Genomic DNA, 27,800 nt, shown 5'->3' with positions numbered 1-27,800 from the left:
TGTTGGTATGTGGTACTGAGGATCGAACCCGGGCCGCACACATGTCAGGCAAGCGCGCTACCGCTTGAGCCACATCCCCAGCCCCTGGAGCAGCATTTTCTGAGTAGAAGGAAGTTTAGAGTTCATTTTATTCCAAGTCCTCTAAATTCAGCGAGGAAACTGAGGCACAGAAAAGGAGGTGTCATTAATTGGGAAGCCAGAGCCAGACTGGGAAGCCTAGAACCCTGGTCTATGGCCTGTTAGTGTACCCCTAACTGTTCCTCTCAGCTTCCCCACCTCCTCACTCCCTGCAGACTAAAACCAGAGGGCTGACTCCTCCATTTAGGTCACAGTATCTGGATTTGGGAAAAGAGCTTAGTTTTCAGGTCCCAGGGGGAGCCTGTTGCTGAGAAGTCGTGCCTCGGTCTGCAGTGAACAGCGGAAGCTATGTAAATTGAGATTAAGGGAGATCATCTCCAAGGTAGGCCATGCCTGAAACTTCTCAACTCCTATGTCTTCCCCTTTTTTGCCTTCAGATTGACAGAACCCAGAAGTCAAAATTAGCAGTTTCCTAGCTCTGGTTCGATTAGCCCCCTCTGAGTCATTTCAACTGGTTTTCCAGTCAAACCACAGCCCTTAATCGCAGGGAGGGGTGGCTGGTTTCTTGGTAGCAAAGCCACCCATCATACCCTCATAATTTTACAGCCATGCCAGTGTGCCACATGAGGTGTGGTGGAACTCACCTACTGTCTCTGGGTCTCCAGCCAAAGGTCCTTGACAGTGTGCTAAATGATTTATGTGAAGAGTTTTGTCAGCCCAGTTCCCAAATTCCAGGTCAGACTTCAGCAAGCATGGGCTGACCTGCTTCACATATCCAGTCACAAGGCAGCCGGGGCCTCTTGCCCTAGCCAGAAACACTGCCTAGAACAACCACAAATTATAATCCAAAAAACAAGGGTGGTATTAAATGAGGAAGTTGGGGCACAGGGCACCTGGAAAGCCGAGGCAGCAAGTGGGGGTTTCTAGGAGTTAAGAGAAGGGCAAGCTCTGGTATAGGGATTTCAGCCTGCCCCTCCCCCTCCTCCAGGAGGCCGTCTTCTAGGCAGACAGCAGAAAAATGCATGACAAAGGTGCCCTGATGGCTCGGTCCTGGGGGCTGAGGAGATGGCAGGGGAGGGGCTCCTCCAGTTTCAAAACTCATCTTTTCACCCCCGCCAGGCCCCTCAATCAACTGCCTTTGGGGAAGTTAATGGCTGAGATGTGAACATGGCTCCAGTTCCACAGCCCTGTAGATCTTCAAACTGCCCTATGGGAAGCACTGATATGCATGCCAATGGTTAGACACCCAAAAAGTATACATGGAAGGGAGAATGGGCACATAAGCAGGGGCAATGTAACAGACTCAGAGGGAAAAATACAAGACAAATTCAAAAGACTCATGGATACCGGGCTGGGGATATGGCTCAAGCGGTAGCGCGCTCGCCTGGCATGCGTGCGGCCTGGGTTCGATTCTCAGCACCACATACAAAGATGTTGTGTCCGCCGATAACTAAAAAATAAATATTAAAATTCTCACTCTCTCTTTAAAAAAAAAAAAGACTCATAGATACCTCCAAGATAAAGATAGCTGGCCACAGTCAAGGGGCTCCCAAGGGACAGTCTCCCAGAAGGCAGACAGAGCCACTGACCCTAGCAAATAAAACCAAATTGGGCTAGGCCTGGAGTCGGTAGAGGTCCCACACTCAAAATTCTGGCCTTTCAAGCTTTGGGGAACTCTGGTCCAGAGCCTTTCTGGATCCCACTGATTTATTCTGGGGCCTTTCTTCATTTAGGGCAAGTTTTAGGAGTAGACAGACAAATATTATCCCGTGCAGACAGGCACTCCAATGGCTATTCTCTTGCAAACCGAATGGAGCACTAGGCCAGCAGCATGAGCCCTCAAGATGCTCAGATAGGCCCAGAAAAATAGACTGAGGACAGCTTAGGAAAGGTTTCCTGCACCCCTCCTCCAAATCACTATCTTCTCAGTGTCTTTCCGCTGCCTGCCAGTCCCCCTAAACAAAGCACATCCCGTGACCTGGGGGGCTGGGGGATGGGTGGGTGCCGAGGCTGGATACCTAGTCTCCAGAGGAAGAGGGTACTGAATCCTGGGTCCTGGCAGGAGGCTCCTGTTGCCTGTCTGAGGCTCAGTCTTTGAGGGGATAGTGGGGGGCGGTTTGCTGGGGCGCTCAGAGGGGGATTGTGTGTGAGGGATTGGAGCTGGGCGGGGGTTGGGGAGCAGGAAGTTGTCCCCAGGGGAGCCATCCTGGTCCATTCAATGGTTGAGCACTTGTTTAGGGTTAGAGCTGCCCCCTCTGGGGACTGGGATTGTACAGCCAAGGCCATTGTCCTGCCCCTTCCCCCAGTGCCTCCCAGGCCTCTTTGAACCTGAAGTCAGATATTTTTTTTCTCCACATACCCCCCACCCCTTTGGTTTTCTCCACCCAGGAACTAGGATTGGAGGCCTGGATGGGGAAGTGGGGGAGGGGGAATTGGGCCTGCTGCTGTATTAAATGTCTGAGTCTCTGGCCTGGAGGAATGGGGGCCTGATGTTCAGGTCTTTTAGTTGTCAGTTCCCTCTGTCTGGACCTGGGTTGGAAAACAGGCTCAGTCAATCCAGAGCCTGGTCCCTATAAGGGGAAGTGTGTGTTTGGGGCGAAAATAATCAGTGAACCTGTTAGGTGAGGAGACTCTGGAGCCACAGGACCAGGGTGTGGAATAGAGGCTTTGTGGAATATGTGGCAGGCTAGGTAGATTGGTGGCAGGCATCTGAGGCTGCAGGATAACTGGATTTGGCCAGTATCTGCAGAGGCAGGACTAGGTTTCTGGATGGGGGTAGGGGAGCTAGAGGGCAGCTGGCCAGTGTGTTTGTGTTTGTGGTTGTTAATGAATCAAGGGTGGCCCCTAAAAGTGCTTGGCACATTCGTGTTCAATAAGTGCTTAAAGAGCTGAGAGTGTGGCTGGGTGAACCCCAATGAGAGGGCAATGTGGAGGGTCTTTGGAGAGGAGGTCAAGCACCTGGCTCATGAAGAATACAGAAGAGGGGATCCCAGACATCTCTGAGATGTACAGGGCCTGAGAGGGCCGGGCAGCTACTTGGGAGTTGAAGGGGAAGGCCCCAGGGGGTCTTAGAGGGGTGCCCAGTTGGATATCCCCCGATTTTTCCTACCACTGACAGCACCTCTACCAAAAGGCAAACATTCTTCGCCTCAGTTTCTCCCACCCCCACCACTCTCTCCTCCACCCATCCAGGGGGCGGGGCCAGAGGTCAAGGCTAGTGGGTGGGATTGGGGAGGGAGAGAGGTGTTGAGCTGTTCCTTGGTGAGCCCTTATTTTTTCAGGGCCCCGGTTTGGGGTGCCCTTTTAACCCATGGCCGGACATCTGGCTTCGGACTTTGCCTTCTCGCCCCCTCCGGGCGGTGGGGGTGATGGGCCAGGAGGGCCAGAGCCGGGCTGGATTGACCATCGGACCTGGCTAAGCTTCCCAGGCCCTCCCGGTGGTCCAGGAATCGGGCCAGGAGTTGGGCCAGGTTCGGAGGTGTGGGGGATTCCCTCATATCCTCCGCCCCATGAGTTTTATGGAGGGATGGCATACTGTGGACCTCAGGTTGGAAAGGGCCTGATTCCCCACGGTGGCCTGGAGACCTCTCAGCCTGAGGTTGAGGTGGGAGCTGGGATGGAGAGCAACTCTGAGGGGGCCTCCCCTGAGCCCTGCATTGCTCACCCTGCTGTTGTGAAAGTGGAGAAGGAGAAGGTGGATCAAAACCCTGAGGAGGTGAGTGAGATGCCATGGGGAACTGGCTGGGCTGGCAAGGGCAGAGATGAGGGGGAAGTGGTCACCTGCAGCTGCCCAGGCCTGGAACCTGAGGGGTGCAGGCAGGATTGTCTACCCTAGGCATGGAGGGGGGGGATGTGGTGATTGCTGGCACTCCTGAGAGGCAAGATGAAAACTAGAAGTTGAAATTACCAGGAAGAATCTGCAGCTGAACAAGACTGGTCCTTTCTTCAACTCTGGCCCTTATCTGCCCAGGGTCAGTTCACTCGCTCAATACCAGGCTAGCACCGGCTTGGGCCTGGGGTAGGTTTGGACTCTCCCGCCCTTAGCCCTTTTGGAAAACTTGATCCTTATCAAATCTAGGATCTTGGCCTTAAGGTTGAGTGTGGCCTGAAGGTAAAAACAGTGCTTATCCCAGAGTTATTGTTCTTGAAAGGGTAGGGTGTGCCTAGTTTCTGATAGGAGGTCCTGTTTGGGCCTTGTGTAGACTTGTGTATGGTTTACCTCCAGTCAAATTTAGGGCCTGTAGGTCTTTGACCTCTCCCTCCTGCCTGTGAGTCACCATGATATTAAACACACACCTTGGTGTCCCCTTGTAGGGAGCTGGAAGTACTAATTTGATCAATTTCAGCCTCACTTCCGTAAATTATAAAGAAGAAAATCGTGGGAGAAGTTCCCTACAGGCCTTTTTGTAAAGTGCAGGGTTTGCTGAGGGAGAAGAAGGCCTCCAGCCCCCCTGGGGACTAAGCATCTTCCAGTCCTCCAAAGCAACAAGTGTAAGCTATTAGAGAGATCAAGTACAAAGCCTTCACCCTCAGAGTAGGTGTAAGTGGATTCAGGTGTGAGAGAGTAGCCCCAGTCTCTTTACAGGAGGTGATTGTTGAATAATAATGGCTGGCAATTGGGGTCCACTTCCTAAATACCTGGCTGTGTGCTCAGTTTATACATCATTATCTCATTAGCTATCACAGAAATTCCTAGGGAGGCATTATTAGCTTATTTCACGTGTCCCAACTGTTACATGAGGCAAAAATAGGATTTGGAAAAGCTAAGAAGACACTGGCTGAGCAGAAACTGGGATTGAAAATTTGTCTGTTTGAATCTGATACAGTCACCATTGAAATACTTTCCTTAAGCATTCCCAGACTGCAAAGGCTACGTAGGTTTTTACTAGCTGCTTCTGCTCTGCTCCTACACTGTAGTGCCCCAGGGCTCAGTCCTTAAACCTCAACTTCTGTTCTATCTACCCTTCCTTCCTCTCACCCACCCTCAAGGCTCACGTGCCATTTAGACATCAAGTGACAACTGCATTTTTTTTGTCGTCTTTGTTGGCCCCCACCGCCCCACCTCATCAGTTGCTTATGGCCAGAACCGGCTGTTTTTGCTCCTTTCCCATCCTACAACTTAGGAAACAATGTTATCTTTACCTTCGAAGTTCATCCTGCATCTAACATGTCCTACTTCTCTGGTTCCAGCCACTAATGTCTGGGACCACAGCAAAAGCCTTCCTAGTTAAACCTTTGCTTCCTCATAGTCTCTGGACAACCCATCAGTTTGAGTCAGTGTTTTAAAATACCCAAGAAGAGTTAGATCATTTCACTTGGTAAATCGAAGTTGCTATTGCATCTGCAAGATCTGTCCAGCTCTTCTTCCTCTGAACTCATCAAATATCACTTTCTTTGAATTCTTATTTTAAATTGTCATCCTCCAGGGCTGGGGGATGACAATTTAAAATAAGGCTCAGTGGTAGAACACTTGCCCAGTATTCAGAATGTTCTGGATTCAATCTCCAGCATCACCAAAAAAAAAAAAAAAAAGATAATTTCCTATCCTGCAGTACTCCATTCCTGTACCCTACCCCTACTTGATTTATTTCCTTGGCACTTCTATGTAGGATAGTAATTTATTTTGCCACATTAGAATGTAAACTTTATAAAGTCAAGACTTTTTGTCTACTTTGTGTAACTACTGGTTTATAGAAGGTACTCAATAAATCTGTTGATTTACCAGTGAGAGTGCTTATATATTACAAAAAATATAAAGTTAAAAATTAAGCATAAATGAGACTTTAATATTGATAATCAAGTATATAGAAATACTATTCATGTTTTTTTGTTGTTGTTTATTTGCAGTGCTGGGGAACTGGTGTTTAAATACGGTGTGGGGATGGGGTTGGTTTACAGCTGAGCTACATCCTCAGGTCTTTTTGTGTGTGTTTTTTAAAAAATCTTTACACACTTTTTATTGGTGCATTATAGTTGTACATAATGATTCCCCAAGACTTTTTATTTTTATAGTACTGGATATTGAACCAAGGGCACTCTACTAAGCTATATCCCTAGCCCTTTTTTATTTTGAGACAGGAGCTTGCCAAGTTGCTCAGGCTTAGCCTTGAACTTGGGATCCTCCTGCCCCCAGCATACTGAGTTGCTGGCATTACAGGCATGTGCCACTGTACCTGGCTAATTACTGTAGTATGTTTGTGTCTGCATGTCATGTCCTAGTTTGGGGCCCTGGAAACAAAACAGAGGGGCTGTATTGAACTTAGATTCAGACAGATATCATCCTCTATTTCTCTATTCTCAAATGGGGGTGGGGGGGGGAGTGATTTGTGAGTCAGAGTCCATCCTAAGGCCAGAGTTAGCAGGCAGGAGTCATTACATAATCTGTCAGGTGTTCTCATGGAGCCTAGGCCCGTCTTTTCGTCCCTTGCATGGTGTGTAATATCTATTAGATGTGCCAGTTTCTGGGGGAAAAGCAGTAAATGGGTGAACTAGACATTTATAAATGAGCTATTTCTAGAGGTTATGTGGGTGTCTTGGGAGGCTGAGATACTTCACAGACCATTCCTTGGGGCTCTCAGTCAGATTCAAAAACCCTGTGTGGTTTTTGGTTTTTGTTTGTTTGTTTGTTTAGAGTGTGTCTATGTTCTTATAAGTCCTCTGCCATTTTTTATGCAGTCCCAAGATATCCAAGCTTTGCAGAAAGAACTTGAGGAATTTGCCAAGCTGCTGAAGCAGAAGAGGATCAATCTGGGATACACTCAGGCCGATGTGGGGCTTACCCTGGGGGTTCTCTTTGGTGGGTCCCCCTCAGCATGTTCTGATCCACAGGGACCGCATCTCCCCTGAATTTTAGGTCTTCTCCACCAAGAAAGTGTGGGCAGTGTGTCAGGGCAGTTCCTATCCTCACTCCTCTCTGGGGGTATGGGGGAGGGAGGGAGAAGACACTTGGTCTTGAGCTGCCTCTGGGAAGAAGCTGGACTCTGGTTTGGGAGCTTGTGAGGACTACCTGGGTCTTGAGGTTGGTTACCAGGGACCCTGCCTAATGTGCTTCTTTTTCAATTGGCCTCTCCCAGGGAAGGTGTTTAGCCAAACGACCATCTGCCGCTTTGAGGCTCTGCAGCTCAGTTTCAAGAACATGTGCAAGCTGCGGCCCCTGCTGCAGAAGTGGGTGGAGGAAGCAGACAACAATGAGAACCTTCAGGAGGTGAGAGTGGGAAGGATGCACTGGGACTTGTTGAGTAAGCCCAGTCTCCCATTGCTTCCCTCCCTGGCCTGCAGCTCTTGCTCTACCACGTGGGGGCAGCAGTTTCTCTCTCTTCCTTTCTTTGTCTGCTAGGGATTGAATCCAGAGCCTGGCCCTCGAATTCTACCATTGAGCTACAATTCCTTCCCCAGCCCAGGGCAGCACTTCTCAATGGGATGGAGTATAATCCTTTCATTCTGTTAGGTGATCTAAACCCTCCCTTCCAATTTCCTCATTTTTTCATACCCTCTAGCTCTGGAGACCAATCCAGTCACTGTCTCCTTAGCAATGTGCTTTCATGTCACTGACCCCTCAATGTGGTGCTGTTGTTCAGAAGGTTCAAAGCCTGACCTTGTCACCCCTTCCCTACCTGCCTAGATATGCAAAGCGGAGGCCCTACTGCAAGCCCGGAAGAGAAAGCGAACAAGTATCGAGAACCGAGTGAGAGGCAACCTGGAGAACATGTTCCTGCAGTGCCCAAAACCCACCCTGCAGCAGATCAGCCACATTGCTGAACAGCTGGGGCTTGAGAAGGACGTGAGTGCACCTATCCCTGTCCACGCCATCTCTCTGCCTCCCCAGTTGCCACTCCCTTTTCTCTAGCTCTAGCTCCTCCTCCTGCCACTTGGGCTTTGGGTGAAATGATCAAGCAAAGCCAGACCCAACTCCAGGAGCTTATGGTCTAATGTCACTCTCCTGTGTCATCCACTCCCAGGTGGTCCGAGTGTGGTTCTGTAACCGGCGCCAGAAGGGCAAACGATCAAGCATTGATTATTCCCAACGAGAGGATTTTGAAGCTGCAGCTTCTCCTTTCTCAGGGGGACCTGTATCCTTTCCTCTGGCCCCAGGGCCCCATTTTGGTACCTCAGGTTATGGAAGCCCTCACTTCACCACACTCTATTCCCCGCTTCCTTTTCCTGAGGGGGAAGCCTTTCCCTCTGTCTCTGTCACCACTCTGGGCTCTCCCATGCATTCAAACTGAGGTACCTGCCTTTCCCAGGTACGGGGGCAGAGGAAAGAGGAGCTAGGGAGAGAACCTGGAGTCTGGACCAGGGCTTTTGGGATTAAGTTCTTCATTCACTAAGGAAGGAATTGGAAGCACAAAGGGTGGGGTGAGGAGTTGGGGAACTGGTTGGAGGGAAGGTGAAGTTCAATCATGCTCTTGATTTTAATCCCCACATCACTCATACTTTGTTCTTAAATAATAAAGAAGCCTGGGACACCGTAGATAGATAAATTTGTCTTTGGTTTATCCTCTTTTAATTATTGAAGGGCACTAGAGAAATCTTGTGTTAGATACTAACTGCTGTCATACCTGTGACCCTGAAACTGACATACCATTTCAACTGTTCAAGGTCTTTCCAACAACTTGGGAGGCGGAGGCAGGGGGATCACAAGTTTGAGGCTAGTCTCAGCAATTTAGCAAGACCCTGTCTCAAAATAAAAATGGACTGGCTTAATGGTGAAATACCCCTGGATTCAATCTCTAGAATAAACTAACTTCTCACTGCCTAAGAGAGTTGAAATTGGAACCCCTATTTTTTTGTAGAGGATCTTAAAAGCTTAAGCTAGTCCTTGGGGTCCTCGAGAATTTAAATTGAATGCCCACAGATGTAGTTACCATGTTCCCTATTAGGAGCTGATTTTACCTGTGCTACTCTGGAAATCCTCAGTGGCTGTATACTAAGAAATCAAGTCTCCCAGTACAACTTCCACTGCATGTCACCCCAATTAAAAACTCCCCCTGAGTTGCTTAGCAACTTGCTTTTTTGCTGAGGCTAGCTTTGAACTAGCCAATCCTCCTGTCTCATTCTCCTGAGCTGCTGGGATTATAGGCATGAGCTATTGTGCCCAGCCCCCTTGTATTTTCTTTTTCTAAAATATTTTTATTAGTTATTGATGGACCTTTATTTATTTATTTGCTTGTATGTGGTGCTGAGAATCGAACCCAGTGCCTCACACATGCTAGGCAAGCACACTACCACTGAGCCACAACCCCAGCCCACTGTATTTTCTTGTTACCAGAGTCCATTTGGGTTCCACTTACATACTATTCCTAAGTAACTTGCTATATACCTTCTTATTCCTGGTTCTGCCAGTAGTTAATTAGGGGACTTTGGAATGGTTTCCTTAATGTGGGCAAAATGTGGGTTTGGTGAGTCTCAGAAGAAAAAGGATGGACATACAGGTTGCAAGAGAATAGGTCAAAATACAGCTTTTCTCATACAAATTATAGAAAGGATGCAACACTCAGCAATATCAGACCAGATCGGTCGTGTTCAGGGTGGCCATAGACTCCAGCAGTATCTTGGCTTGGTGCAAGGCCCATTTTACACATCACATGTATGATATGTACATGGGTTAAGAGGTTAATCCACACTGGACCAGATCAGCTTCTGCTATAGCTGGCTCACCAGCTTTTCTTTTTTTCTGGTGAAGCCTATAAAATTCATCCTTGTGAATTAAATCTCAACTATCTTATTTTAATGGAAGTAGATATTTTCCCTGTAATTTCCATTCCTCTTTTTCCCCTGTTTCCTATCTCTAGCTTATCCCACATATTCAAGCCTTTCCAATGAACAGGTTTGTATTTCTCTTCCCTCCTTCCCTTAAGAAACTGGATTAGTTCTCCAAGACCTTACCAAGTCTATTCTTCCCAAAGTTGGAAAACAATATCAGAGCCATAAGAAGAGCAAACGACAAAGAGTGAATGAAGCTGCTTGGTTTTTATTTGGAAATAAAAGCAAAGCTCTGAAAAGCCAGATCAGAGATACGGTCAGAGAGAGGACTAAGCAGTATAAGGAAGTTGGGGGTGGGCAGGACTGTGCCCTTGGTTTTCCTAGAGTGTATTAGGTAGATGCCATTCAAGGACATTAGCAACTCCCTCTTGTTTCTTCCCAGGCATAGCTTCTGCAGATGATATGTGCTGGATGATATATTTTGGTGTCCATGACAACAAGGCCTTACAGCTTGTAACAGTGGGAATTTCCAGCTCACTGGCAACTTCTGGTAGAGGCAGCACTTTCTTTGGCAGGAAACCACCTTGGCCATGAGGGCCTGCTTCAGGCCCTGAATCAGTGTCCATAGCAATGGACCTCTCCTTGTGGTCATTCCCTCCTGTGGAGGGAAGGAAAGAAGGGAAGCATTTCTTAGGATCCATTTGCACACTACTGTGTTCAATCCTGGATAGGAGGTGCCAGTTCTGTCCTCTAGTGCCTTGGTGGTGGATGTTAGGTTTGGATCCCAACACAACACCCTGGGCATCGGAAATCTGCCTCCCTGGCAGCCTGGATGCTGCAGCCAACACAAGCCACATGGTACCAGATGTCACAACCATCACACTGAACCCAGGCCACTGTCTCTTCTTGGGGCAGGCTGCAACAAGGGGCTGCACAAGGTTCCCCATCCCCAATTACAGGGTGAGTCATGGGGGTGCTCACTGGGTGCTTCCGAGGACGGCCACGTCGATTTCTAAAGGAAGCAACAAATACCAGGGTCATTGAAAACCTGTAGGAAAAACCTAGACCTTGGCCCCGGATAACATAGGGTGGATCTAGAAAGACTCACTAGATAATGTGAGCCTTGGAAATTTAATTCCCTGTCTTTAAGCACTAGAAGAAAGGTGCAAGTCCTCAATGTAAAAAGGGACTTTCTGCTATGGTGGTGCACACCTGTAGTCCCAGTTACTCAGGAGGCGGAGGCAGGAGGATCCAGGTCAGCCTGGGCAACTTAATGAAACCCTGTATCAAAATAGAGGGCTGGGGATGTGGCTTGATGGTAAGAGTACCCCTTGGTTCAGTCCCTAGCACCAAAAATAAATGAATAAAAAAGATTTAGGATTGGGGTATAGATTAGTAGTAGAGTGCGTGCCTAGCTAGCATGCCTGAGGCCCTAAATTTAACCCGAAACAACAGGATGTCAGTAGACAAGGGGTTCATAACTTTATTTACTGTGCTGGGGGTAGTGCCCAGGACCTCCTACACACTAGGAAAACACTAACACTAAGCTGACCAGGATTCTTCTTTGAGAGTGGCTCTTATCAAATTGCCCAGGCTGTTCTGAAATTTGATCCTCATGTCTCAGCCTCCCAAGTAACTGGGATTACAGGTGTGCACTACCATCCTTTGCCAAGTTTTATTTATTTTTTCCTACACTCCTATTTTAACCAATGCCGCAATACCAACTTGCTTCCTCCTGTGTGTGTGTGTGTGTGTGTGTGTGTGTGTGTATATATATATAAAATGTATGTCAGAGTTAACCCAACTCCTGCCATTCTAAGATCAATTCTATCTGTTCACCTCCTAAGCAGTGGGGTTCCACAGCCTGAGACTCTTAAAAAGGAATCAAAGGCAGTGAAATACTGAGAGTAGGCCGACACTGAGTGTGCCACTTACCCACTGGGTGTCAGTGGGGTTTTCTCTACACGGAGTTTCTTCCTGGGCTCTGTGAGGACTGGTTGGGGGCTCTCAGGAGCCTCACTCTCATCGTCCAATTCTGCCAACACTCTGTGAGCTGATTTTCTCCGATTTCTTGGGGGTGGGGCAGGCGTGGTACCCACTTCCCCAGCTGGAGTGGGAACAGGCAGTCTCTGTGGCCCACCCCCACTCCGGGAGAAGGTGAGAGGCTGGGGCTGGATCTTGCTGAGGCTTCCGATGGAGTTGAGGATCAGTGTAGCCTTAGGAGCAGGGGAGAGGGTGCTGAGGGGCCGCTGTGGGGCCCCCTGGGAGGGCAGCATGGGCAGGAAACCAGCCCTGGCTTCTCCCCTGGACCGTGGGATTGTAATGGCAGCAAAGTCCTGAGGTTTGACCCGGACTTGTTGGAACATGAAGTAGAACTCCGAGGGGCTGGTTCCAGGAGGCCTTTCAGGGCCAAAGGTCAGGAGGTCACCATCACTCAACTCCAATCTGTGGCCCCTTGGGAGTCGGACATTATTGACCAAAGTTCCTGTTGATGGTGGGGCATGAAACAATGACAAGAACAGAAATGACCAATCAGGGTAGAGAAAAAAGGACCTGTTTGATTTTTTTCAGGGGACACAGGAAAGAGAATCAAATTTTCCCTCTTGGCAAATAACACCACCTGTAATCTCCTTAGCTGGAAGCTCCTCCCAAAGCGCTTAGGTCCAACTCTCATGCTTACTTAGTATAGCCTCAGACTGGTTCAGATTCTGGCTCTGCCATTTATCAGCTGTTTATTAACCTTTGTGCCTAATTTTCCTCAGCTGTTAATTGAGGGTGTTAGTGTCATCCATATTGAATGTGCTTTAGAAATATCTAGCTAGTGACTAAATGAATGTTGGCTACTATAGTCTAATGTTTACAGCACCCCCAGCACTGACTTTACCAAAACATTACCAAACTTTATGTGGGAAGTGGAGTGACAGGCCTGATCAGGGTTTTACCAGGAGCCAGTGGCAGAACACAACTGAGCCCTAGCCTTCCGTGGCTGCCTTTAGTAGAAAGGAAAGACACATGTGCAGATCATCATTATGAGTCATCTAACAGGAACAAGATACCTCAGCAAAGATGAAAACAGTCAAGCCTGAGCTTGGCCCCAAAACTTGCCCCCTGTGACACTACCCTGATGATTGTGCCCTTGATCCAGCAAGCCCTAAACAGAGCATTTAAGTTCTACAGAGTTGACAGTGCATGCTTCTGATGGAAATTCAAGAACTAGACTGACTGTCCAACTTGATAGGGATTTGGGGAGGCAGATGACAGGTTCCCTTATTCCAACCTGGAACTGCCTTGGGGAAAAGCTACCCCTCTCAAGGCTTACCTTGGCTGCTGTGGTCTTCCACACTGACCCTCCAGTCATCACCCCGGCGCTCAGCATGCAGCTCTGCGTGGATTCCAGAGATGAGGCCAGGTTCCTGCTGGGGCCGCAGGGCCACATCACATAGGTCGGCCCTGCAGCCCAAGCGATAGGTGCAGCCAGCCCCAGTGGGGGGATGGAAGGTGTAGAGATCACCACCCCTGCCACCCCCTATGCGTAGTAGTTGGAAGCAGGGTAGCATGGGCGGTGCCCCCTCCACACCACCTTATTTCTCAGGAATCCATCACCTTTTCCACTCCTCAGACATGCACCTCTAGCTTTAGTTAACTTTTCAGTTTGAAAAGTGAGTTGGGTTGTGTGTAATTTCAACCTTGAGTACAAAGCTCGAGTAGTGAAAATTCAGAGCTCAAGTAGACTGAATGCAATATAAAGTTGATTATCAAGCAAATTTGCAACTAAAGAATTCCGGGAGGGTGCTGGCCCAACGCAAAAACAGGAACACGTCCTATGACACCTCAGTTAAGCTGGATCCTTAGGCCATCAAACATCCGAGGAGCCTCCAATCTGTGCAAGGCAACGAATCGTATGTTAGGCAGCTTCTGGGGAAATGCAAACTGAGGTGTACGGTGTGTGTGTGAGGGGGACGGGGGAAGCGATCCTGTTATACAAACATGAAAATGCGATACGAACGTATCAGTATAATCGGGAGAAGAGAAGCTTGCTGTCAGACTTGCTTCTCCAGATAAGAGCACCCCTCCCATTCGACCGCACCCCGCTCTTCTGGCCAATTCCTCGCTCAGCTCCAACCCAAGTGAATTCACTGTCACTCTAAAGGACAGTGCAAACAGGCCCCTAAATGGTTCAACAAAATGGATCGAACTCCTTACTTCCCGGCTTCTCTGGATGGGATCAAACGGGAAGAAGTTCCTTGAAATTCCGCAAGGCAAAACGGCCTTTTACGTCCCGGCACCAGCCCAGTTTCAGATCTACCCGCGTAGTGCAGTCTCGGAATGGTCTGTGCTCCAGGCAATATCCTTCTTCTCAAAAAGGCCAGTGCTCCCGCTCCCGCTCTCGCAGCAGTTTGACAGCTAGGAAGCTGAGGCAGGGAGGGGCGCAGCCTCTGCGCGCGGGCAGAGACGACCCCTCCTTCGGAATTCCCGGGTTGACTTCGCGCCGAGCGTGCCCGCCCCCCGTGCCCTTCCTGATTGGCCCTCTTATTTGCCCTCATCCTCTCTATTGGGCGGCCTTCGGGGTGGGTCCCCGATCTCCCGCCTTCCGCCTTTTTTGATTAGTTTAGGAGTTTTCCCGGGTTCCCGGAGTGAGGAGGAGCCGACAGGGCGCGGAGTTGCCCCGATGAGTTGATTGGGCGTAGCCTTAGATGCCACTGCGCATGCGTGCACCTTCCCCCCGCCTCCTTCCAGAGCGAAACTGGACTGGGGAGACCCGCTAAAACACCCGCCTTGCGCATGCACACTGAAGGGAGGAGGCCAGGCCCCAAGCGAGGTGTAGGGGGTGTGGCCAAAGGGCTGAGGGGGCTCTCGAGCTCGGTAAGGGGCGTTCGAGAAGAGTCGGTTGCGGGTGGGAAGGGCTAAAGGGGTTCCGGGATGGGTTCACGGGGTTCACAGGGGAAGAAGGTCACAGGGGCCGGGGTAAAGGAAAAGATGAGGTGGTAAAAACAGCTTTAGAGGCTCGCAGGATGAAGAGACCAGGGTATTTGGGAGAGAGTGAAGAGAACAAAGCATAATAATCTGGGAGATGAGGGTGAAAGTGAGGGACCACAATAATCCCTTCAGGAAAAAAGCAGATAGGATGTAAGAGGGGTCGTGGGTAGGCATCCCAGGTTAGATAAACAGTGGATGAAATCGGGTGGGAGGGTCAGGGAAAGTCTTAGAAGAGTTCACTCTGTGGGCTGTGGGCCTCCTTGAAACTGAGGGGATAGTAGAGAGAAACTGAGAGTAAGAGAGGTTTGGATGAGATATCAGGAAGCTGGCTTTTCTGCCACCTGCTCTAGGCTGCCTGCATTCCCAGGGGTCCTGGAGAGGCGACTAACCCTGTATGTGCCACATTCTTGTGGGGCCAGACCTTGGGTCAGCACTTTAATAGTGAAGGAATCAGAAGTCATGGCTTTGTGGTGCCTTGATGGTCTTCCCCAAGGCCTTGCTGAATCATTGAAAGAACTCTGGAAATTGAGCTCAGGGCCCCTACATTGTGTACCTCCTTTCTCACCTCCAGCCCAGAGGAAGAAGGTAAAGGCCTTGCCCAGAATCTTAAAAGTAGGAATAAAGCCCTGAGAACCTCAACTTGGCCTATTTCAGTAAATTCTTTCCACATCTTGGTTATTGCCCAGTTCTATAGAGAGGCAGGTTGGGACAAGCAAATGGACCTGGGGTATCCACTATCTTTTTTGGGACCCAGGAAAAAGGAACTGAGAGTTGCTAAAACTGGCTGTAATTTAAGGACTATGACTTTGTTACTGTAGGGGCTTGGCTTTTGAAGGTGGCTTGAATATTAAATTGGAGTGTCCTTGTTTCTCCTGTTGTCCAGGGGAAGAAAGATGGCCAGAGAAAGAATGTAGAGCCATCAGCCAACGAGGAGATGTTGCCACCTTCAGGTCAGTGGGGCCAGGCAAGGGGTCCATTGGTTGCCTTTTCCTGGGAAACTAATGACCATCTTTGCTCTTGTGATTCATCAGGTTTCACTGGGCTGATTCCCCCCTCCCACTTCCAAGCCAAGCCCCTTCCAACTCTTTCAAGAATGGCTCCCACGTGGGTCTCAGACATTCCCCAGGTGCAACCACCAGTCCATCAGGATGTCTCAGAGAGGCGACTAGACATCCAGAGGTCTCCAGTGACCACGTGGGAACAGGGTGTTTCTGGAAATGGGCAAGGGCCAGGGCGGAGAGGCAGGTAGGGATCCATTGTTTCTGTTTTCTCATTGATGCTTGCTCGTGACCCTTCCTCTCTGAAGTAGATTCCTTGCCCTGTTTGGCCCTTGGTTCAATAACATACATTTTTACATAGGCAATTATTGGTATCTACAATGCATATATAATAAGGAGTGTTAGACTCCAAGAATAGAGATAAAAAATAAATGAGAGCCTGCCTTAAATCTTCAACTTATAAAGAATATAAATTTCTAAGGGAGGAGATAGGTTGATTACAAATATTTGGAAACTACCAGATAAAACAAGATGAAGTGCAGACTAGATATGTAGACTCAGTGCTGTGGTGCATGGGTTCATTCTGATGAAGTAGTTGAAGAAAGCCTTTTTGGAGAACACTCCATTTGATCTGGCATGCACTCTCTGTGAATGTGCTGTGAAAATTCTTTTTTCTTTTTGTGGTATTAGGAATTGAATGTGGTGCGCTTTACCACTGAACTATATGCCCAGTCCATTTTATTTTTTATTGAGATAGTCTCACTAGGTTGTGAGGGTCTTGCTAAGTTGCCAAGGCTGGACTCCAACTTGCAATCCTTGTTTCTGGGATTATAAGCACGCGCCACTGTGTGTTCTTTTTTAGTTTTTATTTTGAGACAGAGTCTCTCTTAGTTGCCCAGGCTGGCCCCAAACTTGTGATCCTCCTGCCTCACCCTCCTGAGTTGCTGGGGATATAGGTATGTGCTAATGTGCCCAGAAAGAATTCTTACTCTTTCAGTTTTATATCTCGTTTCCCAAATGTACTATCAATCCAGAGTGAGGATTACATCAAGGAAAAAGATGCATGATGAAGGTGGAGTACTAGCCTGGTATCAGGAGACAGATTCTATTTCTAGTATGGCTGCCAGGTAGGGGATTTTTGGCAACTCACTTATTTTCCCTAGCCTAAGGATCTAGCCTAAAAAAAAAAGTAAAGTATGGTTCTTAGCGAGGGAGTTGTCTCAGCCATGTTATGAGCTGGTTTAAATTTAAATGACACCAGTAAACTGTTCTCCAAAGGTTGGGAGTGTCTCATTTATTATTCTGTCCTCTCAGATTCCTCATACAGTAGGCCAAACACTCTGTAAAAGCCTATACCTAGCATCTGGACTTGCCATATTGATACTGTAAGCCCAGGAAAATTTACCCCTACGCCTATGCTTCCCTCATTTTTCCTAGTCTTAAATCAAAATTCGGAAGTCTTACATGTCTTTCTAACCTCTTCACTCAGAACTTGTGGCCTCATGATGTGTGCATTTGATGTTTGATACATCTGCCTGTATGTAGGTCTCCAGAAAAATCATGTTCCATGATCTCACTAGCCATTAAGTCCTGTGAATCCAGATAGTGGACCTATTATGCTTAGTAGCGCCTCAATGAATGACAATGATGATGTGAATATAGAGATTCCCATGCCCCAACTTCATCTCCCACCTCCCCATGTAAGGACAGGGGGGTCCTCTTCTTGTCTCCATTTATGCCCTTGGCCTCCCTCTTAGTACAAGAGACACCTTTTTGTCTGTGCCATCCTGTCTTTGAAGGTCCCTAGAGCAGCAGGGGTCTCATGCCCTGAGCCAGCAGGGTGAGCTGATCTTTCAGCAGCTACAAGAGTTACGGCAGCTAGAGGATGAAGTCCAGGTCCTGCGGGAGACCTCACTGCAACAAAAGATGAGGCTGGAGGCCCAGGCCATGGAACTGGAGGCTTTGGCACGGGCAGAGAAGGCTGGCCGAGCTGAGGCTGAGGGCCTGCGTGCTGCCTTGACTGGGGCTGAGATTGTACGTAAGAAACTAGAAGAGGAGAGCCAGCGGGAACTGGAGGAAGTTCAGAGGCTGCACCAAGAGCAGGTGGGTTCAGACTCATAACATGGTAGCTGGGCAGGAACTTCCTAGCAAAGAGTCATTATCAGAAGAGATTCCCAGGAGCAGTTAAGCCATGAGATCTTTGGCAAAGGAGTGAAGCAGGCAGCTTAGAAAGACAGAGAATCTAGGTGTTTTGATCTTATTAAGATTGTTTCTCAGGACTCAGGTGGCCTCTCACCAGAAGGAAGTAGGTACCTTGATTCCAATGTGGTGGGAGACTGTGAGGAAGGTGGGTGTGGCCCCTATAGAGGAATGGAAAAGGGGAGGTAATTCTGTCGGGAAACCCAATACTTCTCTTTGCCATCCCTGAGATAGGAGCTGGGGACTTGATAACCAAATTGCCTATGAGTTTCTGTCCTCATGGATGAAACTGATAACTTAAGTGATCTGTCTTTCTTTGAGGTCACAGACAGTGGGAGTGGAGAGACAAGGCCAACACAGGAATAGTTTGGAATACCCTGATATAAGGTTGAGCTGAGCCCACTCTTTTCTCCACAGCTATCCTCCTTGACACAGGCTCACCAGGAGGCTCTTTTTAGTTTGACCAACAAGGCTGAGGGCTTGGAGAAGTCTCTGAATAGTCTGGAAACCAGGAGGGCAATGGAAGTTAAGGAGCTGACTGTGGCCCAGAAGGAGGCTGAGCTGCTGCGGAAGGAGCTCAGGTAAATTGACAGGGACAGTTGAGGGGGCCCAGAGGTTGATGATGTGGGATTCTTCACAGTGCTCCCTTAATGACTGCCTTGTTTCCACCCTTGCTAATCCTAGCAAGACACAAGAAGATTTGACAGCTCAAGTGACCTTGGTTGAGAATCTGAGGAAATATGTAGGGGAACAAGGCCCTCTCGAGACCCCTAGCCAGGCATGGGAAACAGAGCGACAGGAGCTTCTGGACACTGTGCAGGTGGGAGAATACAGGGTGTGGGTCTGGAGGGAGACACCAGGAATCAGGGTAGGGGATGTGGTCACCCTTGGAGGAGAGTATAGTACCTAAAAGGGCAGGCAGTGATGTTGCAGGGCCCAAACTGGCTGGTGCCCTGGAGCAGGCATGGAGCCCTAAGACACTCTACTCTTCCTCCCTCACAGAACTTGGAGGAGGACCGAGATGGCCTGCATGCAACCGTGGAGCTGATGCAGGTGCGTGTGCAGAGCCTCATGCACATGCTCACCCTGCAGGAGGAGGAGCTGCTCAGGAAGGTAGGGCCCTCCTGGGGCAGCCCATGGCCTCTGTTGCTTAGGCAGAACAGAGAAAAGCCAAAGATGGTACCTCCTTACTCTGTTGCCCCAGGAGCCCACACTTGTTCTCCATCTTCAGGTTCAACCTTCAGATTTACTGGAACCTGAGTTCACTAAGAAGTGCCAGTCTCTACTAAACCGTTGGCGGGAGAAGGTGTTTTCACTTATGGTGCAGCTTAAAGCCCAGGAGCTGGAGCATAGAGACTGTGTGAAGCAGCTGAAGGGACAGGTCAGTGGCTGTTTCTCCCTGCATTCCTCCCAGCTCCTTGCACAGGGATGGCAATTATTCAACAGATATTTATTGAGTGGTTACCACATGCAACCTGAACAAAGCAGATAAGACAACTCTGATCTCAAAGAGTTTATGTTCTAGAATTGAGATTCAACAAGTAAACAGCCAGGTAATGTCAAGCAAGCATATGTGCTGAAAAGAAACATTTTAAAGATGATGTAATAAAGAGACCATAGTGGGTCTGCTTTAGGTAGTTTGGTCAGGGATGGCTTCTCTGACAAGATGACAGCATCTTTGAGTTGGTCTCTTGGTCAGAGATGGTGGGTGTTTGTATATGGATCAGTGGGTATTCTTCAGAGTACGAGAGTACATGAAACATGCTTCTGGAAGGTCAACTGGACTCAGACTTTATTCTCAGGAAAACCCTAGCCACTTGTTTCTCTATATGGCATTCCTTCAAAGACTTCTGTCCCCTATCCCTTTGTCCCCAGTGGCCCCCACAGATTTGGCTCTAGACTTCCCTGCCCTCTTCTCCCCCAGATGGCTGAGCTCCAGGAAAAAGTGACAGCCCAGAGCCAGGAGCAGGCCATCCTGCAGCGCGCCCTGCAGGACAAAACTGCAGAGGTGGAGGTGGAGCGGACAGGTGCCAAGGTTAGTGTGTGAGACAGGCAGAGACAAAGGGGGGGCTTCAGTCTGTGGGCTGGGCCCCAGGAAGGGACCCTTTCCTTTACTTCATCCTCTCTAGGCCCTGCAGCTGGAGCTGAGCCGTGCTCAGGAGGCCAGGCGGCGGTGTCAGCAGCAGGCAGCCTCGGCTGAGGAGCAGCTGAAGCTTGTGGCTGGTGCTGTGGGCAGGTATCTGGGATGGAGGGCAGGTGGAGGAGCATTTCTGCTTCTCCAGCTACTTCCCCAGCTTTGGGGGCACCTTTGAAATTGAAAAGCATCAGGTGAGAGAATCTAAAAATCTGGCAGCTGGAAGATACAGGGCTGAAAGCCTTTAGCCCTCTGAAATCTTCTGTGTTGATTTCTCTTGGGGTGTTGCCACATCTCAGCATTTGGCAGGTACTACAGGCTCTGTTGTGAACTTCCACTTTATGTTGGGTGGGAGGTGAGGCACTGTTGTCTTCTATAGTTTAGTGTAGTACCTGCTCGAGCAGCTGGGAGGATCTCCACCTTTATAATTGTTCAGGGATGGGTATGGAAATATATGATCTACTTCTTCCTTTTTTTTTCTTTTGCAGTACTGGGGATCAAACCCAGGGCCTCACATATGCCTGGCAAGCCCTGTTTGGTTGAAATAATTTTTATTAGTATGTTAACTTGCAGTATTAGAAATTGAACTCAGAGGCATTCTATCACTGAGCTATATCCCCAGCACTTTTTTTTTTTTTTTTTAATTTTGAGATAAGGTTTCACTAAGTTGCCCAGGCTGGCCTCGTTTTTTATAATCCTCCCAAGTCCCTGGGATTACAGGCATGTGCCATTGTGCTTATTAGCTGGTTAGAAAATATTTTGTTTAAATCTATCTCCTACTTGCTTACTGGATGTCCATCTAAAATGTATATCAGAGTCCTAAATAAATTGCAGGCTTATGTTTCTTACCAAATTCTTGGTTTTTTAATCCCTGATAATTGTTACATAATCTTTAATGAGACCTCTAAGGAATTGCTTTGCAATGGTAACAGCCTCTCCTTAGTCCTCATCTGTGCAATAACTGAAGTAGGTAGTCTATACAAAGTGTGGCTCAGTGGTAGAATGCTTGCCTACCATGTGTGAGACCCTGGGTTCAATCCCCATCTCCCACTAAAAAAAGATGCAGAGTTTTAAACTTGCACAGAAATAGACTAGTTCTGAGGAGCCACTGTCCAGATGCAGTCCATTGCATCAATCTTCTACTTATAGGAGAAGAGAGATATGTCAAGGACAGATTTTTACTTTGGTCTCATAAGATCACAAAAATGATTTTTGTTAATGATTTATTACTGAAGAGTCTCCAGGCTTAAAGCAGTCCAGGTGGGTTGTTGCCAGATTTGTTAGCAACTCTTTAGATGACCGGAAACTACCAGAAAATGGTTTTAATAAGAATCACTGTAGGTCTTGGAACCACCTTCTCAAATAGTTTTCAGATGAGAGTGGTCTTTGCTCTGCTGCCAGCTTTGTCAAGTCATCATTTGTTTTTCTGCTAGGGGGAACTCATACTCTCCTAAGAAGGTTCCAGTGTTGGTCCCTCTTTGGGGGCTCTTTTCACTTCTCAGTTTTCCTGAGGCATGTTGGTCGTGGCTCTGGTTTAGCCCCCTGATAAAGCATATGGACTTGCCTTTCATTGGTATCAGGGAATCTCCATTCTTGGGCTTGTGCCTGAGGATAACTGGTCTCTGTTGCATAATAGTAATCAAAAAATAGGTTCTGAGAAATAAACTTTGTAGTTACTTGAAAATCTATATGGTCATTTGATGTCTTCTTGGGACTATGGCCAAGAGAACTGGCCCATTAGAAAACTGATGGAAACTATGGGCCTTGTCCTTAGAAAAATGCACTCAAGTTCATATACTGTGAGTGTGATGCATACAGTACCAAACAACCAAATTTCTGGAGCAATGGCTGTGGGTAATAAAATCTAGTTCAACTGGAGATTATCCAGCCTCATGGTACCAGCTGTGCTTTCCCCTACAGAATGGTTACTGAACACTTTCCTGAATTATGGGCTATAGTTCAAGATGAGATAGGACCTCGTAAATGTTGTCATTTTTATTTTTGTTTTTTTACAGGGCTATAATTAAAAACACTGATCAGGCTGGGCACAGCAGCACATGCCTATAATCCCAACAATTGGGAGGTTGAGGCAGGAAGATCACAAGTTTGAGGGCAGTCTAGGTAACTTAGCTCTGTCTCAAAATAAAATTTTAAAAAAGTTGGGCCAGGCTCAGCGGTAGAACATTTGCCTTAGCCTGCATGAGGCACTGGGTTCAATCCCTGGCATCACATTAAAATAAATAAAAATATTGTGTCCATCTATAACTTAAAATAATAATAAATAAATAAATAAATAAAAATTTAAAAGTACTGAGGAGTTGAATGCAGTGGCACCCTCCTGAAATCCCAGCAACTCAGGAGGCTGAGGCAGAAGAATCACAGGTTCAACTCTAGCCTCAGCAATTTATGAGGCCCTAAGCAATTTAGCAAGACTTTGTCTGAAAATTAAAAAAGAAAAAGGTCTGGGAGGTAGCTCAGTGGTAAAGCATTCCTGGGTCCCGTCTCCAGTACCCCCCCCCAAAAAAAAAAAAAGTGCTGTAGAAGTAGCTTATTGGTAGCATTTGCTACCAGGAATAACTTGGTGAATATTTGTGTTTTATTAGCAGTTGGATTATTTTATCTGACAGTTGCTAAAGGCCTTAAGCATTCAGTTTCTCTGCTTCTGTTGGCTAAGGAATTTAGATATGATTTACGTGGTGGTTCCATTATGGGGCACAGTGGCTGGGCACTAAGGTCTTACCCTTCCCAGTGGCTTCAGCTTCTCTTTTCCTCTCTCATATTCCCCTTCTCTGCTTTTCTCACTTGTATAACAGTGTTGTCTGTACAAGACCCTGCAGGTCTTTGGGTGTTGAGGTGAGGGTGGAGGGTTAGTGACCTGTACCTTCTCCAGCTCTCAGATCTGCTTCCAGAACACTCTGACTAAGGTGGAACAGGCTATAGCCCGGCTTCCCAGCCTCAGCAACCGACTTAGCTATGCTGTCCGCAAGGTCCACACCATTCAGGGTGGGTAGAGAAACTGTGAGTGTGTCCTGCTTGCTTTGTCCATCATCTTCCTGGTCCAGCTCTTTCTGATCCCACATCCATCCTCCTGGTTCCTTCTTGCCAGCCCCAGCATTTCTTTCTCCCTTACTCCCGTCTGTCCTTTTTTCCTCTGTGTACTCATCTCTTTTTGCCTCTTCCCAGGCCTGATGGCTCGGAAACTGATTCTGGCTCAGCTGCGCCTGGAGAGGTAAAGTCTGGGCACTTTAAGTTGGAGGGGGTGTTATGCGGGGGTGAAGCTTTAGGGTGTTGGCTGCTGGAATCCCAAACAATGAGGGCTGAGGAGGGATAGGGGCTCTAAATTCCTTAGCCAACAGCTGACTCTGTTTCTCTTCTGTCTTAGCTGCCCTCCACCTCCACCCCCTCCCCCACCTCCACCCCCACCTGACATAGATTTAAACCTTGAGTTGGAGCAGCTGCGGGAAGAACGGAATCGCCTGGATTCAGAACTGCAGCTGAGTGCCCATGTCATACAGCAGGAAGTGGGCCGGGCCCGGGAGCAAGGTACATGTAGATGGATGGATAAATAGATGGGGGACGTTGATGAAGAAGAGGGAAGACTTGACATCTAGAGCACATGCACAAGAAGAGGTCTGAGTGAGCATATTCTTCTAAGGGGAAGCAGAGCGGCAGCAGCTGAGCAAGGTGGCCCAGCAGCTGGAGCAGGAATTACAGCAAACCCAGGAGTCTCTGGCCAGCCTAGGACTACAGTTGGAAGCAGCTCGCCAGGGCCAGCAGGAGAGCACTGAAGAGGCTGCCAGTCTCCGAAAGGAGCTGACTCAGCAGCAGAAGATCTATGGGCAAGGTGTGGGGGAGGGGAAGTGTGCACCCCTTTGTGGTCTGGGGTGGTTCCTTCTGACACTCATTGCACCTTCATCCCAGCTTTGCAAGAGAAGGTGGCTGAGGTGGAGACTCGACTTCGGGAACAGCTCTCAGACACAGAGAGGAGACTGAACGAGGCTCGGAAGGAGCAGGCCAAGGCTGGTGAGATGTGCCAGGGTAGATGTAGGCCTTCTAGGAAGAAGGAATTGTTGAGACAGAAAGTTATTATTCCCCACTAAAACTTGTTGTTGAGGCATGCCACAAATGAAGGGATAGGAATGGCACATTACCTGTGGACATACTATGAAGTTTAGTGTCAAGAAACAGCACAATGAGTGTAGTGGTGTATCCTCTAATCCCAGCAACTCAGGAGACCCTGTCTCAAAAAAGTACTTGGGTACCTGGCATGGGGGTACACATCTGTAATTCCAGTGACTTGAGAGGCTAAGGCAGGAGGATTGCAAATTCCAGGCCAGCCTCAGCAGTTTACTAAAATCTTTTCTCAAAATAAAATAAGGGCTAGGGTGGTGGCTCAGTGGTAGAGGGCCTTTGGGTTCAGCCTCCTGTACCAAACACCACACATTCACGCCCAAAACCAGAGATGTAGTTCAGTGGTAGAGTGTAAGTTCAATCCTTAGTACCCACCTCCCCAAAAAAAAAGTCCTTTATTGAATGTATCTTCTCTAACTAGAGATGGCAGTTAACATTTGCCACATTTGCTCTTGTGTATACATGCACATATTTATATATACATTTTTTAATTATTTAAAGTAGATTGCAAACATGATTGTTCAGCCAAATCACCCACAAATAGGAAATTCTGTGTAACTGCAATACTATGATCATACTATAAGAATATGAGTACTGGGCTGGGGATGTGGCTCAAGCGGTAGCGCGCTCGCCTGGCATGCGTGCGGCCCGGGTTCGATCCTCAGCACCACATACAGACAAAGATGTTGTGTCGGCCGAAAACTAAAAAAAAAATAAATAAATATTAAAATATTAAAAAAAAAAAAAAAAAAAGAATATGAGTACTAATTGCACAAAATCTAATATCTAGCCCATGTTCAGTTCTCCCCTAAGGAACTCCTGGGTGGATTGGGGGATGGGAGAGGTACTTGGGTTCACAGATACACAGGAACCTGGAGCATCATCCCACCTCTCCAGCTGAATGGAAGAGACACTGGGATCCACAGAGTAGAGTAACTTCCCATATGGGCACTTGCCCTGGCATTTCAGTTTTGTTTTCATGGTGCCTGGCCACCTCTAGGATGACCCACACCCTCCCTCTCCACCCTGGCTTCTCCACAGAGGTGTCTCTGCGCCAGATCCAACGTAAAGCCACTAGAGAAAAGGAGCGGAACCAGGAGCTCAGGCGTCTGCAGGATGAGGCCCGGAAGGAGGAGGGGCAGCGGCTGACCCGGAGAGTGCAAGACCTGGAGAGGGACAAGAACATCATGCTGGTAGGAGACTGAAGAGACCAGGGCCCATGGTTTACTGGTTGATAGGTAAAAAGGAGGGAAGGCTTTCCCCGGGCTAGGTGGCGTTTAACCCTCTCCTTCCCAGGCCACCTTGCAGCAGGCGGGTCTCCTCTCCCATTACAAGCAGCAGCGACTGTTGGCAGTTCTTCCCTCCATACTGGATAAGGAGAAATCTGTGGAGTCCAGCCCCAGGCCTCCCGGATCCTCAGTACCACCGGCAGCAGCTCTGTCCTCCAGGGGGCCCACAAAAGGTAATGGACTAATCATAAAACGACAGATGGGGGCACTCCTGGCATCTACTCCAGACCCTTTTGTGTGTGTATGCCTTGGCCTCTTCCATCCACACCCACCTTTGACCCAAGAAACTTGTCCCTCATACCATCATATCCAGTACCAGCGTCTGTACTTGGGTGTCTTTTTTTCCTAGAGTCCCTCTCTGTCCTGCTTGATAGTCTACAGGGCCTGAGTGAGGCCATTTCCAAGGAGGAAGTTATTTGTCAAGGAGACAACCAGAATTCTGCTCCAGTCTACACCTGAGCAGCTATAGCTGAGAGCTGGAGGTGAAGCCTGCCCAAGGGCTGAATCCCCAGAAAGATCCTGGAGAATGGGTGGGGGCCAGCCCAGTCTACTTCCCCTTCCAGCCTCACAGACACCAACTTCCTCTAAGTCTAAATTCTCCTGCACTAAATAAAGATGACTCCACTTGAACCACTGTCTGGAAGTGTTATCTTGGGGAATTCTTCCTGAGGCTGTGAAAAGTGGTACCTCTTTCCAAACATCTTTTCTATCCTGTTTTAGAAGCTTTTGAGAAGCTCCTGTTTTCTTTTATTCTCACTTTTTGTTTTAAAACTCTTTTCCTCTGGAAAGTGATAAATGCCAGGAGAGAGAAAGATAAACATTCATTCATTCAACAAGAATCTTAGATCCAGGCAAGGCCTTTGCACCCAGGTGCCTATGTTCTAATGGGAGAGACAAATAGACAAGGACCTCAGAATAAATGAGTACTTCAAAGGAGAGCTAGGAAGAGAAAGTAAGATACAGATATGTGATAGAAGGGAACTCTGGGAGGGGCAGCTTTAGGTGAGGGGCCAGGAAAGGCAAGGAACTTTGTGCTGAGGCCAGGAGAGATTAAGGGGACCCAGACAGAGGATGTTGGGGAAGAGGCCAATATTGGCTAGTAATTTAAAATTTATTCAAAGTCAATAGAAAGCTCTAGGGGCTTCAGTTTCAATTTACTTTTTTTTTTTTTTTTGTAGTACTGGGGATTGAATCCCCAGAGAGAACTCTAATACTGAGCCACATCCCCAGTCCTTTTTATTTTAGTTATTTAAAAAAAAAAAATTGTAGTTGGACAGAATGCCTTTGTTTATTTTAATGTGGTGCTAAGGATCGAACCTAGTGCCTCCTACATGCTAGGCAAGTGCTCTGCCACTGAGCTCCCCTCAGCTCCCCCAGCCCTTTTTATATTTTTGAGACAGGGTTTCTCTAAGTTGTTGAAGTTACCCTCAAACTTGCAATTCTCCTACCTCAGCCTTTAGAGTAGTTGGAAGTACAGGCATGTGCCCCCATGCCCAGCTCAATTAGCATGTTGTAAGAAGATGCATTTTTGAACTGAAACCTGAAAATGGGGACAGAAAAAGCTGGAGCAAAGAGTTCCTGAGGAAGGAGGAAGAGGCCAGGATTACAGGAGGGGCAGCTTCTTCCTGAACCTCTGGCTGGAGACTAATGCCACCAGTTCTGGGTGGGGAAAGGGAAGCAGGATATCCTCATGTGTCTTTCCTCTTCATTGTCACCCCAGATGCCTCCCACATGGAATTCTTTGGCTGTCACTGGGAGGTCCCATTTAAGCAGGCACATGCCAGAAAGCAGCATGCCTGGTCCTGAGGAAGGAAGCCCTTAAAATGAAGGGTAAGGGGGCTGAGGCAGGCATGTTAGTGGACACTGCATCAGCTGCATCCCAGGTTTCAAAGGCTCCTCCCATGTCAGCTCAAGCGTCCTGCTTCACAGCCTTATAATTATGGTGCTTCCCCAAGCAGGGCTTGCTCCCATTCTTTGGCTTCTGATAGCTACCAGGAATGAAAGGGTGGAGGTCCCTGTGATTATGAAGATGACAGGTGGGTATAGATTTCTGCAGAGTGTGGATGGAGCTGGTGTGAAAACAAGGGTGGGGTGATCATCTGGGTCAATGATAGTGAGAGCCAGTGATTAGGTCTTGGGCTAGGGGACTAAAATGAGAGACGCCATAGTCAGGCTTCATGTTAGCCAGGGCCTTCCCAACGGGTTTGACCAGTTTGATTCTGATGGGATTCCTTGTGTCACTGGGCCGGCCCCTCCCTATAGACTGGCCTCCTCCTCTCCATCTTTCCCTAT

The 27,800-nt window shown here is 48.2% G+C and overlaps 3 protein-coding genes across 6 annotated transcripts; 2 read left to right on the top strand and 1 right to left on the bottom strand.

Moving 5' to 3' along the window:
• Nucleotides 1-3,388: 3,388 nt before the first annotated feature.
• Nucleotides 3,389-8,303, top strand: POU5F1 (POU class 5 homeobox 1; the record flags this gene model as incomplete). The annotated part of the gene is made up of 5 exons (XM_081296256.1): nucleotides 3,389-3,793; nucleotides 6,754-6,874; nucleotides 7,152-7,282; nucleotides 7,700-7,858; nucleotides 8,037-8,303. The coding sequence occupies 5 exons, from the start codon at nucleotides 3,389-3,391 to the stop codon at nucleotides 8,301-8,303; spliced, it is 1,083 nt and encodes a 360-aa protein (XP_081152382.1).
• A 1,747-nt stretch (nucleotides 8,304-10,050) lies between these two features.
• TCF19 (transcription factor 19) lies at nucleotides 10,051-14,271 on the bottom strand. Of its 2 annotated transcripts, none has more exons than XM_081296255.1 (4): nucleotides 13,984-14,266; nucleotides 13,100-13,660; nucleotides 11,716-12,265; nucleotides 10,051-10,438 (listed from the first exon to the last, which is right to left on the bottom strand). In XM_081296255.1, exons 2-4 carry the CDS (start codon nucleotides 13,335-13,337, stop codon nucleotides 10,429-10,431), a joined length of 798 nt encoding a protein of 265 aa, XP_081152381.1. In that variant the 5' UTR covers nucleotides 13,338-13,660; nucleotides 13,984-14,266; the 3' UTR covers nucleotides 10,051-10,428. The 2 variants fall into 2 exon arrangements, with proteins under 2 accessions (XP_081152381.1, XP_081152380.1); XM_081296254.1 differs by lacking the exon at nucleotides 10,051-10,438 and adding an exon at nucleotides 10,446-10,792 and having other exon boundaries at nucleotides 13,984-14,271.
• A 236-nt stretch (nucleotides 14,272-14,507) lies between these two features.
• Nucleotides 14,508-26,138, top strand: CCHCR1 (coiled-coil alpha-helical rod protein 1). Of its 3 annotated transcripts, none has more exons than XM_081296237.1 (18): nucleotides 14,508-14,643; nucleotides 15,641-15,707; nucleotides 15,789-16,002; nucleotides 17,555-17,858; nucleotides 18,372-18,535; nucleotides 18,639-18,774; nucleotides 18,957-19,067; nucleotides 19,186-19,335; nucleotides 19,879-19,989; nucleotides 20,084-20,190; nucleotides 22,979-23,091; nucleotides 23,272-23,317; nucleotides 23,471-23,631; nucleotides 23,744-23,932; nucleotides 24,010-24,111; nucleotides 25,261-25,412; nucleotides 25,558-25,681; nucleotides 25,858-26,138. In XM_081296237.1, exons 1-18 carry the CDS (start codon nucleotides 14,563-14,565, stop codon nucleotides 25,965-25,967), a joined length of 2,442 nt encoding a protein of 813 aa, XP_081152363.1. In that variant the 5' UTR covers nucleotides 14,508-14,562; the 3' UTR covers nucleotides 25,968-26,138. The 3 variants fall into 3 exon arrangements, with proteins under 3 accessions (XP_081152363.1, XP_081152362.1, XP_081152364.1); XM_081296236.1 differs by having other exon boundaries at nucleotides 25,516-25,681; XM_081296238.1 differs by lacking the exon at nucleotides 25,858-26,138 and having other exon boundaries at nucleotides 25,261-25,457.
• Nucleotides 26,139-27,800: the final 1,662 nt, after the last annotated feature.

The sequence above is a fragment of the Spermophilus citellus genome, assembly GCF_964194105.1.
Source record: "Spermophilus citellus genome assembly, chromosome: 5".
Lineage (NCBI taxonomy): Eukaryota > Metazoa > Chordata > Mammalia > Rodentia > Sciuridae > Spermophilus > Spermophilus citellus.
This window is presented reverse-complemented; position numbering and strand designations above follow the sequence as displayed.